This window comes from Anoplopoma fimbria, chromosome 8 (assembly GCF_027596085.1).
Source record: "Anoplopoma fimbria isolate UVic2021 breed Golden Eagle Sablefish chromosome 8, Afim_UVic_2022, whole genome shotgun sequence".
Classification (NCBI taxonomy): domain Eukaryota; kingdom Metazoa; phylum Chordata; class Actinopteri; order Perciformes; family Anoplopomatidae; genus Anoplopoma; species Anoplopoma fimbria.
Genome location: NC_072456.1, coordinates 3,654,496 through 3,668,947, shown reverse-complemented (window position 1 = coordinate 3,668,947; position 14,452 = coordinate 3,654,496). Strand labels below are relative to the sequence as shown.

The 14,452-nt window shown below is 42.1% G+C and overlaps 1 protein-coding gene across 1 annotated transcript in view; it reads left to right on the top strand.

The window, feature by feature from the left end:
• map4l (microtubule associated protein 4 like) overlaps positions 1-14,452 on the top strand; it is a 67,067-nt gene that overhangs the window by 19,716 nt on the left and 32,899 nt on the right. Inside the window, exons 4-5 of the mRNA XM_054602477.1 lie at positions 48-275; positions 6,702-8,039. Coding sequence (XP_054458452.1) covers positions 48-275; positions 6,702-8,039 — 1,566 coding nt within the window. The remainder of the gene's footprint in view (positions 1-47; positions 276-6,701; positions 8,040-14,452) is intronic.

The following is a 14,452-nucleotide window of genomic DNA, read 5'->3' as shown; positions in this document are numbered from 1 at the left end:
ATAGTGGGATGTCGGTGATGTATCTCTGTGTTCCGTCTTTCCATCAGGCTTTTCTCAGTCTGGGATGGGAGGGACCATGGGGTCCGGCCTGCCACCATTCCAGACCAGTATGAGTGCGACTCTCGGCCAGACCGGGATGGGTTCGGCCATGGACACCCAGAAGAGTTCAGGCCAATTTGGCGGGGACAACAAAACCACCAGCAACACCGGTGGAAGCAGTCCGTTTAAAACCAGCGATGTGTTTTCGTCTGGCGGCCCAGGTATCCACTCTACAGGTATCGGAAAGAGGGGGGTTGCATGTTGTTACTGTGTGCTGGTGGCAGCAGGGGGAGGGTGGAGTCAGGAGAATGAGGAGAGAAGAGGAACTTACGGTACACGTAGTGTGGTTTGGGGTTACCAAAAGAGGTTACAGCTAAAGCCCTGACCAGATTGGAAAAAAAATAAAAAATCCTGCTCACATGCTCAATTTGATTTATTAAAATCTTAAATGTTATGCTTATTATTTAAGAAAGTTGCCATGGGTTTCTGTAGCAGGGCAGCAGGGGCGGGTGGTGACAGGATAAGATCATCACACAGGACCTGCTATAAGCAGCAGAGGGCAGCCTTCCCCACTGCAGGTGGAAACAGTTCCAGCTCTGCTATGGCGTCACCAGTCGCCTCACTGATTTACGCTCTGTGCACTTTGCTGTTCTCTTCATCTACTGACAGACTGGATCAACAGACAGACGGGACTTATGCAGACAATAATAAACACAGGACAACCCATAGTTAAATGTCTTCAATAGCTGATTCAATAGCAGTCTGATGAGAAAAAATGCCCCCCCACTAAATGTCCAGCTGCCTTTTATCATGTTTATAATAACCAATAGCAGCTCAAGTGAACGTTAATCGAATTTGTGGTTGCTGAGCAACAAAGACACAAACCCACAGGAGGATTTAACGGCAGAGGCTAAGAAGCTCGCCGTGCCATTCAAAATCTTACTGTGTCGTTTTCCTTAAAGCCATATATCAGATTCAGTAATAGAGACAAGCATGCGATGCTTCAAATAGTTATTTCATCAGCTGAACAGAATTTAACACTCTGCCCCTCCTCTCAGCATAAAAGCTTCAGGGCGAGAAATATAGATTTTAACCGCAGGGCCATCAACTGAACTTTAAAAATGACTCAGCATCTGAGTTTTGATAGTGCGGAACTTATTAAACATTTAGCCAGCTCTTATTCAGGGTTTTATTTTTGATCTCCTCTCCCTTCTGTTGTGTTGGTGGGCTAAAGATAGTCCAGTACAGGCTGGTTGTTATGTAACACTTACTATCCTAGTTCATTATAGGACATTTCAACAGACTTCTAGAAACCAGGGATGATTTGAGGAGAGATTGTTTGTTACGAAATTCTATTGGGTAACTTCTGCCTATAGATGAGAATTGTATTTGTTTGAGAATAAATATATTAGGTAGCACCTCCTAAGAAGCACATGTCTGTGATTCATCATAAACATACTTAGAAGTTGTAACAATCTGTACTGAATAGTATCATAATTTCATAATTATAGTGTGTTATAATGTCCATAGTTGAAATACATTGTATTGATTCTATAATGCAGCATACCTATTTTTAATGTACGACAATATTTTCACGGACCGGCCTTCAAGGTGTGGTGGATAAACACGACGAAATAAAATGATACGACCGGCATGAAAACAAATATAAAATGCATAAAAAATACAAATGACCATAACGCTGAATCAGTGGGAGCCCTGAGCTTGTTTCTCTGCAACGAGACTGTCCCATCTGGGGGCAATGGGAGACAATGACACCCGAAGTGTGTTCCTTATGTCCAGTTTACTCTTTAACTTTGTTTTGATTGCTGTCACTGCAGAAAATCCCGCTTCATTTTCGCCAGCTTGTGGGCTTACTTTTTGAGGTGACGTATCACGTGACCGAGACAAGCGTCTGGACATGTGTCAAGAGGCACAGACTGATGTAATTGGGAGAGAATCCGGTCAATTTTCAAAATAAAACATTTTTCAGACTGATAATCAATAAAATGGAAATAATAAGAAGTTATTTATTCTTTCTCTTCGGCCCGGTACCAAATGACCCACGGCCCGGTGGTTGGGGACCGCTGATTTACATTACATTATAAGGCATTGTAACTAGGTGTGTAACAATGTAACAATACATAAATCTGGATAAATATATATAGATTCAATGATCAACAATCCAATATAATTGATGCCCTGTGAAAACCAATACATAACAGCTTTAAGATTTATTTTATTTATTTTGAAATTCCCATGACCAGTCTGTGTCACCATTTCGGTCCAAGTGCACCTCTTTCCTACAGAGAACAGTTATAAAAAGTGCCTTATCATATTTTAGTTGCTTTTCATGAGTATGAAAGTAATTATAAATGTAATAAATTATCCATGAATCCTTGATTATAACAGTGATTATGATCTAGTGTTATGATACTTGACTTTATAAAGCATTAGATAATGCTTTATGATGTGTTATGATTATTGCTAATGAGTGCTTGTACCTATAATTATTTAGCAGATTATAACTCATTATAAAGTATGTTTATAAGGCATTATAGACATGGGCATCGTAGGAAGGGCTACCGGCTACCCATTCAATTTTCGGAGAAGAGAAGGTAGTGATGTAACCACATGCTGCTATTTTAAACTCCTGTGCTTTGCTAACTGCTCCATCAAACAAAATCCCTGCAGACATTCTGTAAATGTGCCAAATCTTTTACATCATCTGGATGACGACAATGAAGCTTTAAAAATGAAAGCTTTAGATAAGCAACCCCAATCTTTGATCTTATAAGAAGTTAAGAACAACTCTTTGTTACTTGTACTTTACTCAAGTATTTACATTTCATTTATGCTACTTTATACTTCTACCCCACTAAGTTTTGAAGACAAATATTGCACTGCATTTATGGGTTAACTTTATGGGGTAACCAAAATATAAATCAACTAATAATGTATCATTAAAGGTTAAGCTACCCAGTAGAATACAAAGTAATTGAAATAGTCTAAAGTGAATTACGCATTAATGAAACAATAATTATAATACAATAATATAAAATACATTATTCTAAAATGGGTCAAACAAATTTTTGGTACTTTGCGTGTATTTTGTTGCTTATACTTTTTTACTTTTACATAAGTACACTTTTGAATGCAGGGCTTTTACTTGAAACAAACATTGTAGTATTGCCACTTTTACTTAAAGCGGATATATCATGATCACTCTTTTTCAGTGCTTATGCACATACATTTAGGTATCTGTAGTGCATACCAACCCAAAACTGTGAATTAATACGACCCAGTCAGTTTATTGGTGGCTGCCTAGATTATAAAACATGTGACTCAACAAGCAATTCGAAATAATGTCTGAGTATTTCCATCCATGGCTTGAGAACTACCTTTACAAAGGTGCACCATATTTTTCTCACATGTCAATCAGAGCTTGATTTGATACGGTGCAAAGTATCGGGAGGAAGTGGTGGATGGTTTTGTACAGAACCTTTTGAGGATGTAATATAGATGTTACTAATAACATAAACTATGGCTCTGTTCTAGCCATGACAAGATCCAACAAAATCCTGGAAAAAGAGCCTCTTACGTCCCCAACAGTAATGTACTGAAGTATATACTGATACCATACTGATTAGTTATAGTCCCAGTTGCTTTTGGACATCATATGCGATATCTCAGGTAAAGTCTTAAGATATCTATACCTCTTATGGGGACTTTGGACATTAAACGGTGCGTGTTAAAAGATGTTTTAAGAAAAATAATTTTTTCTTTAATAAAACACATCAGTTTTATTAGATGTGTAATTTTTCCTCTTGATAACCCTTTCTTAAAGCTTTAATAAAAGTAGTTGAGTATGAGTAGCCCATTCCTGTTGGCAGGCAGAAAGAGTCATAACAGGTCATGTATTTCCGCTTCTTACGTCACACATCGATGGGTATCTAATGAAGCAAAGAGAACCATAAAACCTCTTATGAAAAAAGTTGTTGTCATCAATAAACCTTTTAACCTCTACTCACCTGCTCCCCTGTCTGTACAGGTGCTGGTGGGATTCAGTGAGAGGAAACCCCCCTTTGCACAACATTTCAGTCTAACTCTTGCACGCAGCTCTTTTGCATTGGCAACGTGTTAGAGGCAGCCAGTGCTCAGACATTAATGTTTCCCATGGCGGTTAGCCAGAGCCCAGATTACGATGTACTCTCCATTAAATACCTTATCACATTAAATATAGACGATAATGCCCTGGGCCCGTCTCCTCCTCGAGCTGTTTATAGCTGGGCAAGCATCGGAGGCCGAAGGCAGATAAATAGTTTCTTCAATCAATTTAGAAAAACAGGCTGAAGGTGGACGATTTAAAGGGAAGGGTGCACCTTTACTGGGATTCACATTAACATCCAGTGATATAAAACAGTTTCAAGAGATGTGAGGATGAAAACTGAGATAGAGGAATAGGAATTTAGACAGGAAGAGGACATGACGCACAGGCTGAGAGGGGTGGTGTAGGTGTTTATCCATACGGCCAATCCCTCTCTCTGCCCGTGTCTATCCGTCTGTTCATCTCTCTCTCTCATTCTCTCTGAGCTGATGATGTGCTTGTCAGAAATAATTGAGAAACATTGCCTCAGAGGGAAAACCATACCCCGACCGTGATGACTTCATTCCCCAAACAAGAGGAGATAGTGGGAGACAAACGAAGGGATCATTTCAGTGCAAGCTGATTTTTGTTTTCTTTGTTTGTTAAAGCTTGCATGTGCACAGTTTGTCATGGCATTGAGATTCAGACATGACATGTTCCATATGTTATCCTGCATGTTGGACAATGATCCATTTATTGTCAGGTTTCTTCAAACATGCATGTATTTCATTTGTAATCATGCATGCTAATGTGCTTGCTTCGTTTAGCTTGTTGAGTCACTTCAGAGCTCTACTGCTTGTGTTGTGTTTGTTTTGCTCTGCTGTGTGTGCCTGCTCTCTACAAGACTGGCTCTGCCCCCTGGGTCATGATGATGATGATGATGATGATGATGATGATGATGTTTAAAAAAGGTGAATCAAACATATTTTTTCCCCTGATGAGAGAATCACATTATTCATCTTTTGGGCTGAAAAGTGCTATCTAAAACACAGTCAATCCCAGACACCATTCAGAATTTTCAGCATTGAAAATGTACACAGTAGAATATGGCCAGCCAATTGATCTTTCAACTTTTATTTCCTCTCATTTTACTGCATTAATTGGTATAAATATACAGTAGAGTGATCCCATAATGTCCAAAAGCGACGGTCTTGAACCTGTTAGGACAAAGATGTAATATGCACATATGCAATAGACCGCCAGTCACAGTGAGCTTTAGCAAATTGGAATGAAAACACTGTTTTATATGAAATGTGAATTAACAATTTATTCAAACCACGCTGGCAGAGAGGAAACACAACCAAGCAGTTAAATTAAAGAAACTCTTCTCACTCGCTGCTCAGTGCTGATTCATTATGTTGCTGTAAAACAGCACCTGTCTTGATTATGCACATTCCAATCTAGAAAGTCTGTAACAGGTGAGTAAATGACACGTTGAATGTATTTATAAAAGAAGGCACCATCACATACACTGTGTGTTATGAACATTTGAAAGTTTGTGCCAAAAAGAGCCTAAAAGCGATTAGATTGTGGTTACTTTGGAAGGTAACACTAGAAGATCTCACACTAGTAGGACTGAAAGCACAGGTATTTCTCAAGCCAGGGGGTGGAGATACTCAGATGGTGTGGGAAATGAAATAACTAGTAGTTATAAGCTTGACAGACAAAACTTAACTTAAGTTCTGAAATAATCAATGAAGTTAAGCTGCTGTTCGCGGTGCGTAAATGCATCCAGCGTCTCTCTTGCCTGATGAAAAATGAAGCTGTCTGCTGCAGAGCTCCAGTTCCTCTCCACTGCTATGTTCACATATTAGATAATGGAATACATTTTTTCTTCATCAATGAATTATCATTTCACCCACCCCCAACCTATCCACTATTAATCGAAATGTGAAATTTTATGACCTGACCAGCACAGATACTTTCAATCCCATTCATTATTCAGAAATATATAGCTAAAAGCTCATTTTGGCTTTATACAACTTTGTCACATACGCAGTAGTGCTACCTACGACTGTAAACAGACTTTAATGGAGTACCTGTTTAAGAAAGAAAGAAATCTCAAATTTCCAACTACCTCATGTTTATATGTGCAAACAATTTTAGGAACTGGATTAAGCCTCTCAGTAAGCATCACGGACGCTTTACAAATACTGGTGCATTCACTAGGATTGGCCTCGTCCCAAGTACCCTTACTGTTCTAACTCTAACCTATTCGACATACCTTCAAACTACACACAAATGCAAAAAAAACAATTATCATCCTTCAGTTATTGGTAATTCTTTTAGCTACCTTCCTTCAAAATATCACCTCATCTGGTATAGACCTTCACATTTGATGAGATCAGTCTTTACAATAATTTAACTGCCATAAAACAGTAAACAATTTACACATGAAGTAGTGAAAACCACCTACACTGACCATAATCTGATGGCTTTTAGGCAGCTGATTCTCTGACAGAGTATGTGATTGGTTCCTCCTCTTATAAAAAAACCCCACCCCCACACCCCTCGGCAGCTCCCGTCCTCTCTCCCAGCGGCTCAATGGACGACAGCACTCCCACCTCCTCTGCCTCCGAACCCCTGAGCCCTGAGAGAGTGGGGCCAGGGGGCGATGCTGGCAAGGAACAGCAGAGGCGGCGGAAGAAGAAGAGGAAGGGCCATGACCATGTCTACGACTTCTTGGCGAGCCAGGAGAATAACATTGGAAAATCGGACAAGGATGGGATGCAGGATAAGGGCGGACCGGGGGCAGAGGACGACGAGGACGAGGACGACGAGGAGAGCTGGGAGTGGGAGATCAGAGAGAGTGGAGGAGGGGGTAGAGTGAAAGGCAGGAAGACTAAGAGTCGGGCAAAACTTCCAGAGCAGTGGGGTGTGCCCCAGCAGCCCAGCTCTCCTGCGCCGGCTACAGTCGCTCCCACCTGGGCTGCAACTGCCGAACCTGGTCCTTTTGACTCCAAAGCTCCAGATTCCAACCCCAGCCCTGTTTTGCACTCAGCCCCTGCACAAATACCCACCAGTTTCACCAACCGTTCCCACGCTAGCCTTGTAACAGATGCATCTCCACGCTCTTACGAGCCGATGTGTGTAGACGATTTCCCCTTGTCTCCTAAAGATGGTCCAAAAGCAAATCAAGAGAAAGTTTCGGCGAACAAACCGGAACCTAGCAGCACAACGGCAAGTGTTGCCATCAAGGGTAATAGTGCAGCTGGGGATGATAGTGGTAGTCTAGCACTGATGACCGGGAACAATCTGAGCCCCGTCTCCCAGACCTTCTCCTTCCTGGATTCAGTCCTCCAGACCCCTCCAGGCTCCACTCCTGACTCGCAGACCACCACCCCTGTCACCAACACCCCTACCCATGTTACGGCTCCCCTGACTAAGTCCACCCCAACAGAAATCGGCATCCCTGCTTCACAAGCCACTTCTGTTTTCAACCCCTTCAAAAGCACTCCAGACCTCCCTCCTACTTCCTCTTTGTCAACCAACCCATCACCGTTAGCTTCCGTAGGAACACGCCCTCCAACGACTGCAGCGGGATCAGCCCTCAACGTCGACGCCAAGCCTTTTGTCCCCTCGTACACACTCTTGTCCTCCACAGCCACACCCAGTACAACTGCAGCCACCGTGTCTGCCCCCACGTCAGCCACGCCCCTTATCCCCTCCGCTTCTCCCTGTAAGAATGAAGCCACCCCCACAGCAGTGTCAGACACTCCCCCGAAAAGTGTAGCCACGCCCTTTAGCTCAGCAACAGCCACTTCCCCACCTCCCATCACCCCCGCAGCCCCTCCTTCTCTCCCTGCACACTCAGAGCACCAGGAGTCCTCGCCGTCACAGCTCCCCCCACTGGAAGGTTGGTGAACTACAGGGAAGATTATGAATAACATGGGGCAAATTTGAATATAATTACTGTAGGCTAGCCTAGCAGGAAGTAGCTACTGTATGTCTTCCTCTATGCATGGCTCTTTGTCTGTGGATCGAGCACCAGGCCTGCTTGGTGCTTGATTCTTTACTATATGTATTTGTAATAACCAGGGCCCGAGACATAAATGCAGAGCAGCTCAATTTCAATCCGATCCACACTCTCACCATTAAAAAATCACTAAGAAATATTTTTTTACCAGAGAAACATTTGTGTCCAGACAAATCACTCCTCCCAATTTTTGGCAAGAGTATGGGACACAAATGTACTATGCTGGTCAGGCCCTACATTCATCTTATAAGTTGTCTCATTTGACTTCCCTCTGCCTGCCTCTGTGCTCCTGTTACCATGATCATAACAATGTTATCACTTGACCTGCTGCTTCTGATAGCTCTTTGCTTGCTCCACTGTCTACTGTTTCATATGATTGTCAGCTGCCCGTGTAACCTCCCACTATCTCCTCTCTGTCTATAAAAACACACACATGACTTGGGTCCTTGCATGGCAAAGCTAGTTTGCTAATGCCTTTTAGCTTCATAAAGTCGATAATGTTATAGTTGTTAAGGTTGTGGTAGTGTGGTGGCAGAGAAATTCAAAGTAGACATGGCCGTGACCAAGACAAGTAAATTGGTTTACCAATATTGTAAAACATAGTTGCACCTGCAATTTTCGTGATGCCTCTTGGGTTTATTGTGTCTATATTTGGTTTTTAACTTGCAACTGTTTCTAATGTATGTGAAAACATTTTGAAACTCAATGATACTTTTTCTGTAGAGCACAAATCCTATTTGTAAAAGATTGTAAGACATTCATACCCACTTTAAAACAGAGTAGAATAAGCTAATATTTTGCGAAACACACAAATCATGTGAATTTGTACATCCGTTTTGAATGCTATCAGCCAATTGAATGGGCTTTATCAGTGGTTATCACTACCTAACCTTCTAATGCCTCAGACGGACTAAACCTGCTCCTAAACTGAAAGTGAACGTTATGAATAGTAGGTTTAGGCAACAAGTACGCTTGTTAAAAATGACGTAACTTGGCATTAGTGAAGTACGTTACGCAAGACAAGTACGGTTAATGAAGTCTTTCGGTTTCACACGTGACAAGAACAGCGGTCTCCCAGGTGACAGTTCTGTGTTTGTTTGACCCATCAGTACCCACTGACCAGCTCCCCATGCAGTCTTTGTCGCTCTTTATACTGCCTCACCTGAGTTTCTCCTCTGATCTCGTCATAATTACAGTGGCCAAAAGACGTCGGTGGCGTCTACTTGCATTCGTATCGCTGATCATCCCTGTGAATAGACAATAAATTGTAGAAGGCCCCTTCAAACCAATAACTATGAGGCTGTTTATTCAATTGGCTAATAACATTTGAAGAGGGTGATTCTTTAAAGTATACAATATTTGAACCCATTAGACAAGAGTTGCAGTATGATAAAAATATATTTTAGCACAATCTCCCCTTGCTGGATATCTTCCAATATACAGTATAACCACCTGTCAGTGACCATAGTTCCATGCTTAAGTCAGATGATGACAACTGAACCACCTCCATAAAAACTGAATAAAAAACTACAAAATGAAAGTCACAAGATGTTGCTCAAAGCTATGGAAAACTTCCAATAAGAGAACTTTGAGTTAAGATATTTCTGTCACACTTTATTGTCAAGGTTAAGAATAAACCCTCAAGCTCAGGCTTTCCCCCAGTTGTTAACTGCAGACTCTTGACAAGTCTAAAAAAGTCATGTGTTTGAGATAACTGTGACCGATATAGCTGACCACACCCATCGGTGTACCAACCAAGTAGTAACCAGCAGTGTAACGTCTGCCCTTTTGGCATGCCCAGCCTCTCGTACGCTGGGTGAACCCTGAGATGACCTCAGTCTGATGCCTCTTTATCCTGATGATGCTTGGTTTCTATCCAGAGCACCATCTCTGGCGACATCCCCACAGTCTGCTGAATGAAGCTTTATTTTACCCTGTTATTCCATCTATGGTTCTCCTCAGCCTTTTCTCACTACTAAAACCTGACCCAATACTCAAAACTGTGCGTGAAATGTGCGTTGACTCGATCTAATAATCGAATGTGACTCTGTAGCCCTGACTTCCAAATGAAGACGCCGTAGTCCTTTATTATGAAATAGTAGCATCTCTAACGCGTCCTGTAGTCTCTAAAATGTCCCGTAGTCTCCGAAACACCCTGTAACTTTCAGGAATTCTAACTGGAGTTTTAAGCACTTTAATGATTTACATTTTCTATTAAAAGTTCTAAGGCATTGTTTGAGTGGAGTTTGAGTTAAAGTCTCTTTTAATGCATTGAAGCTGATTCTGAACTGGCTGACCATTGTCTTTTTCTCTCCCCCCCCCATTCCTTTTTTTCTGATTCATAATGCCACCAATCATGCGGCATTGAACAACAGGTAAGACAAGTTTCTCTTTTTCCAGTATGTATGTTGAATATGGAACTTTGTTTGACACCCCTGACTGTAGAGTGGTATAATATTAATGCGATTTTGTGGTGAATAGTTAATTTCATTTATTTACACCTTATTGTGTGGTTTTAACAAATATGGCAGTGATGGATATTCATCTAAAGTAGTAATAGGAATATAAAGTAAAATTGACTAAAACCAAACACAGACCAGGCTTTTGTTGTAACAGAAGTAAGAGAGAATTGTTTGCACTGTCTTATGATGCTATGGTATTAAAATACATTCCAGATGTCATCAGCATAGTATAACATAAATCATATTAAGTTCTTCTGGTACAAACTGCGTTCTTTCCCCCTGTAAGTGGGTAAAAACTGCTTGCATCAGAAAATGATCTGGACTTAACAGCCAGTATACTGGGTTTGAGCTACTTAAGGTTTCTTGGAATGGCAGGGCAGCATGGGGGAATCAAGCTCTAGACCAGTGGTTCCCAACCTGGGGTCCCGGCCCCCCTCAGCAGGGCACCAGAGATCACAGAGGGTTCGCCAGGTTTTGCCTGCTCTGGGGTTGTCAAAATTAGGTTTTGCACTCATAATAACACACTCACTGGCTAATTAATCCAAAAGTCAGTATATTAAACTATTTAAACCTGTTCAGGTTTGCTAGCTGAAGCTTTCTCTTGATTTGCTTTTGGACCATCTTTAGCAGATTCTATTGGTGGCTGCGTCGTTTGTGTTCCAACCCAGTTTTATCAAAGCATTTCCAATAACTCTGACAAGTTATATTCATTAAAGAAAGTTTGTTTACAAAAAGACTTAAGTCATTCAACATGCTTAAACCACTGTTCTGCACCACTTTAAACACAGTGTTTTTGCACGGTTGCTGATAAAGATCAGGCTACACTAATATTGTTAGTATTATTAGTATTAGCTTTTTTTAGATACGAGTAAGGGGGAGGGGGGCTTCAAAGTAAAACGGTTAGTAACCTATACTCTAGGGCATTAGATTTCAGCATGTAGCCGCAGAAAGATGAGTAATGTTGTACATTCTGGGAAACAGTGCAAATCTTAAAGAACTAGCAAAGGGTCTGTGCCTAAAGGATGTATTTGATCTAACTTGGCTATTTGGCTATTTGGCTCTGTTGGTGAGGTCCAATTGTCTTTTACAATTGTATCATTGCAATTATGTTACTGAGCTGTTTTTAACATGACATGCCCCCCACCAGATGGCATTACTTGGTTATACTTCACACCACACTGATTGGTGTTACACTATGGTCGGTTCAGGCCAATGAGAGGCATTTTATATTCAGCAAATGACCACTACTCTATGTTCCAATGGGAAATGCACCTTTAACTGCCACAAAGCAGCTTCTGTCTCATCCGTCCCAATAAGCAGAAATGATAGTAAATCTTTAGAGAAACTCTGCGGCTCTTCATTCACCTCGTAGCTTGAATTCCATATGTCTTTGTGTTTGTTGAGAGGCTGTGTCTGCTGCAGAGGACAGCAGCACTCAGGCTGTCCACTCTGTGTGTTCAGTCAGCACTAAGTTGTCGCAGGTTGAATCAGTTCTGTAGCTGGTCCTCCCTCAGTGCTGGACTTGACTGAGATCTTGTGCTGCTGCAGCACAGCCACACAAACCTCATGGGGTTTGAAAAAGAAGGTTATTAACGTCAATTGACATATGATCAGTTACTTTAAAGGGTTGTTCCTGAATCGTATCGTATTTGTTCACTTCATAGCACATGTGTGAGCTAACTTGCAAGACTTCTGCTCAAACAGTGCATGGGTATGGAGCTCTTGTTGTCCAGTGAGACTGGGAATCAGTGGATGGACTCTAATAGAGTTATTGATATCTGTCTGCTTCCTCGTTTTTTTAATGTTTGGTCTCTTTCTTCTGTCTCTGTGTGTCTCTATTTATAAACCTGCGTTCTGCCTCCACAGCTCCCCATCTCCTCTCACATACAATATTCATGTCTAGGACTAATTCGCACTTACATAAGGAAAGGACACCTTTTTTTTTTTTTACAGAAAATGGGCTGTCATGCCGTGTGTCTTTATGTAGAGGCTTCCGTGTGTGTGTGTGTGCCAGCAAGATAAACCGAACATGATAAACGGTGTAACTATGTGTGTGACAGGCAGAGAAAGCTTAATTGTAGGCAAAGAAAAAGGAGTAACCATCTTTTTGCCAGTGTGTGAAATCTGGAATCCAAACACATGCAGAGACCAGATGCATCGACCTGGTTTTGTCCTTGAGATTGAATCAAAGCGAACGCTGTAAGATAATCGTCTGGGGACAGACGTGTGTTGTGTGTTCAGGCTGCCCGCCACTGCAGATAGATCATTGTGTTGCTGTGTGTGTGTGTGTCGCTTGTTGAAGCATCCTGGGGGGGGGGGGGGGGGGGCTGTTGAGTCTCAGCGCTGCTCGTTGGCTCCATCCGGTGTCCTGCTGAGAGAACTGCAGCTCTGACCACAGAGCCGCTTGACTGGGATGCAGCAGGAGCTCATCAGATACCAGATTTTATGTGTTTATCGGTTTGAATCAATATTGGAATTTGGAAACTCCCAGATATAAGTATGGGCCTCATAAATCCAGCACAGGTCGGGCTATTATTAATCACTAACATTGTTTTTCATCACCTTGACAATAATCCTAAAAAAACTGATAATTGTATCAAAGCTTCTATACCTTATTATTGTGTTAAACAGCCTCCCTATAAATAAATATGTTCTATGGTGCGTTCATGTCCTGTGAGAGGTTTGAAAATCTGAGATGTGCGTGACAACTGATGGCTGTTTACCAATAGATTCTCGAGTTGACCCATAAAAGAGATTTGCACTTTTTAACAGCAAACTGTAAAGATGGAACCTTTAAAAGGTTTTTTGTTTTTTTAAATGGACACATGTTGGATAAATAACGATGGACTGTTCAATGCAGGTGATGTGTTCCTTCGAGGTGCAGGACATCAGCGGCTCAGCTCGGTCTCTCATCACATTGCTCTCTCGGTAGATATTAGACTGCTCATTCGTCATGAGGGCTCATTTCATTTCCCTGCGTGTGATGGATCCATAACACAGCTTCCTCCCCCCGCATGATACCGGTGCATGGTGGGTTAATGAAATCCTCTTTCACAGTCTCTTTCTAAGGTGGAATTTTCCTCTTGAGCGAGCCTAACAGGAGCACTGCAAACTGCAGGATTTCATTTAGGACGCCTTAATGGCTGGGTTGAAGGTTGACGTCTGTGTCTATCTCTATCTCTTTCACCTTGTCTTCCTTTCTGTGTATTTAGAATATTTTTGTTGTTATTGCCTTCACCGTTTCCTGTTGCCAGAATGCCTGAAAGTTCTTCTTCTTTCCTCCTGCTCTCCTGCCAAACCTGACTCATTAATTAATGTGTTCTTGAATTGAGGTCAGCGCACTTTTTTCTCTGATCTTGACTATTTTCTCTAGATTCTGTATTTGGGCCTTTATAACTAGACCACAGAGACACAGACCAGACAGATTAAAGGGACGGAAGGAAGAAGCTGGTCCTCCTTTTCTCCCTCCTTTCGCCCCGACCTCCATCTTTATCTCCACTCCCGCTCCTCTGTCTGCTTGTCTCTTTTCCTCTCTGTATTCATTTCATTTAATCCCCCCCCTCCCTGCTTCCCCCTTCCCCTTCCGTCCTGTGCATCATACCTCATCTGTATCTATCCCAGATTCCTCTATCTTCGTCAGTCCACAGGTCCCCCCCCCTCTCCCTCCATCCTCCCGTCTCTTTGCCCTTTTCTGTCTCCTCCATCCGCGTCACATCTCCCCCCCCTGCCCAGACTCCCTGTGTCGCTGCGGCACCGTGATAACCGCTGCATTGGAGATCGGGGGGTGGGGAGGGGGCGTCGTCAGGGAGACATGGAGAGGCGGTTACCGTG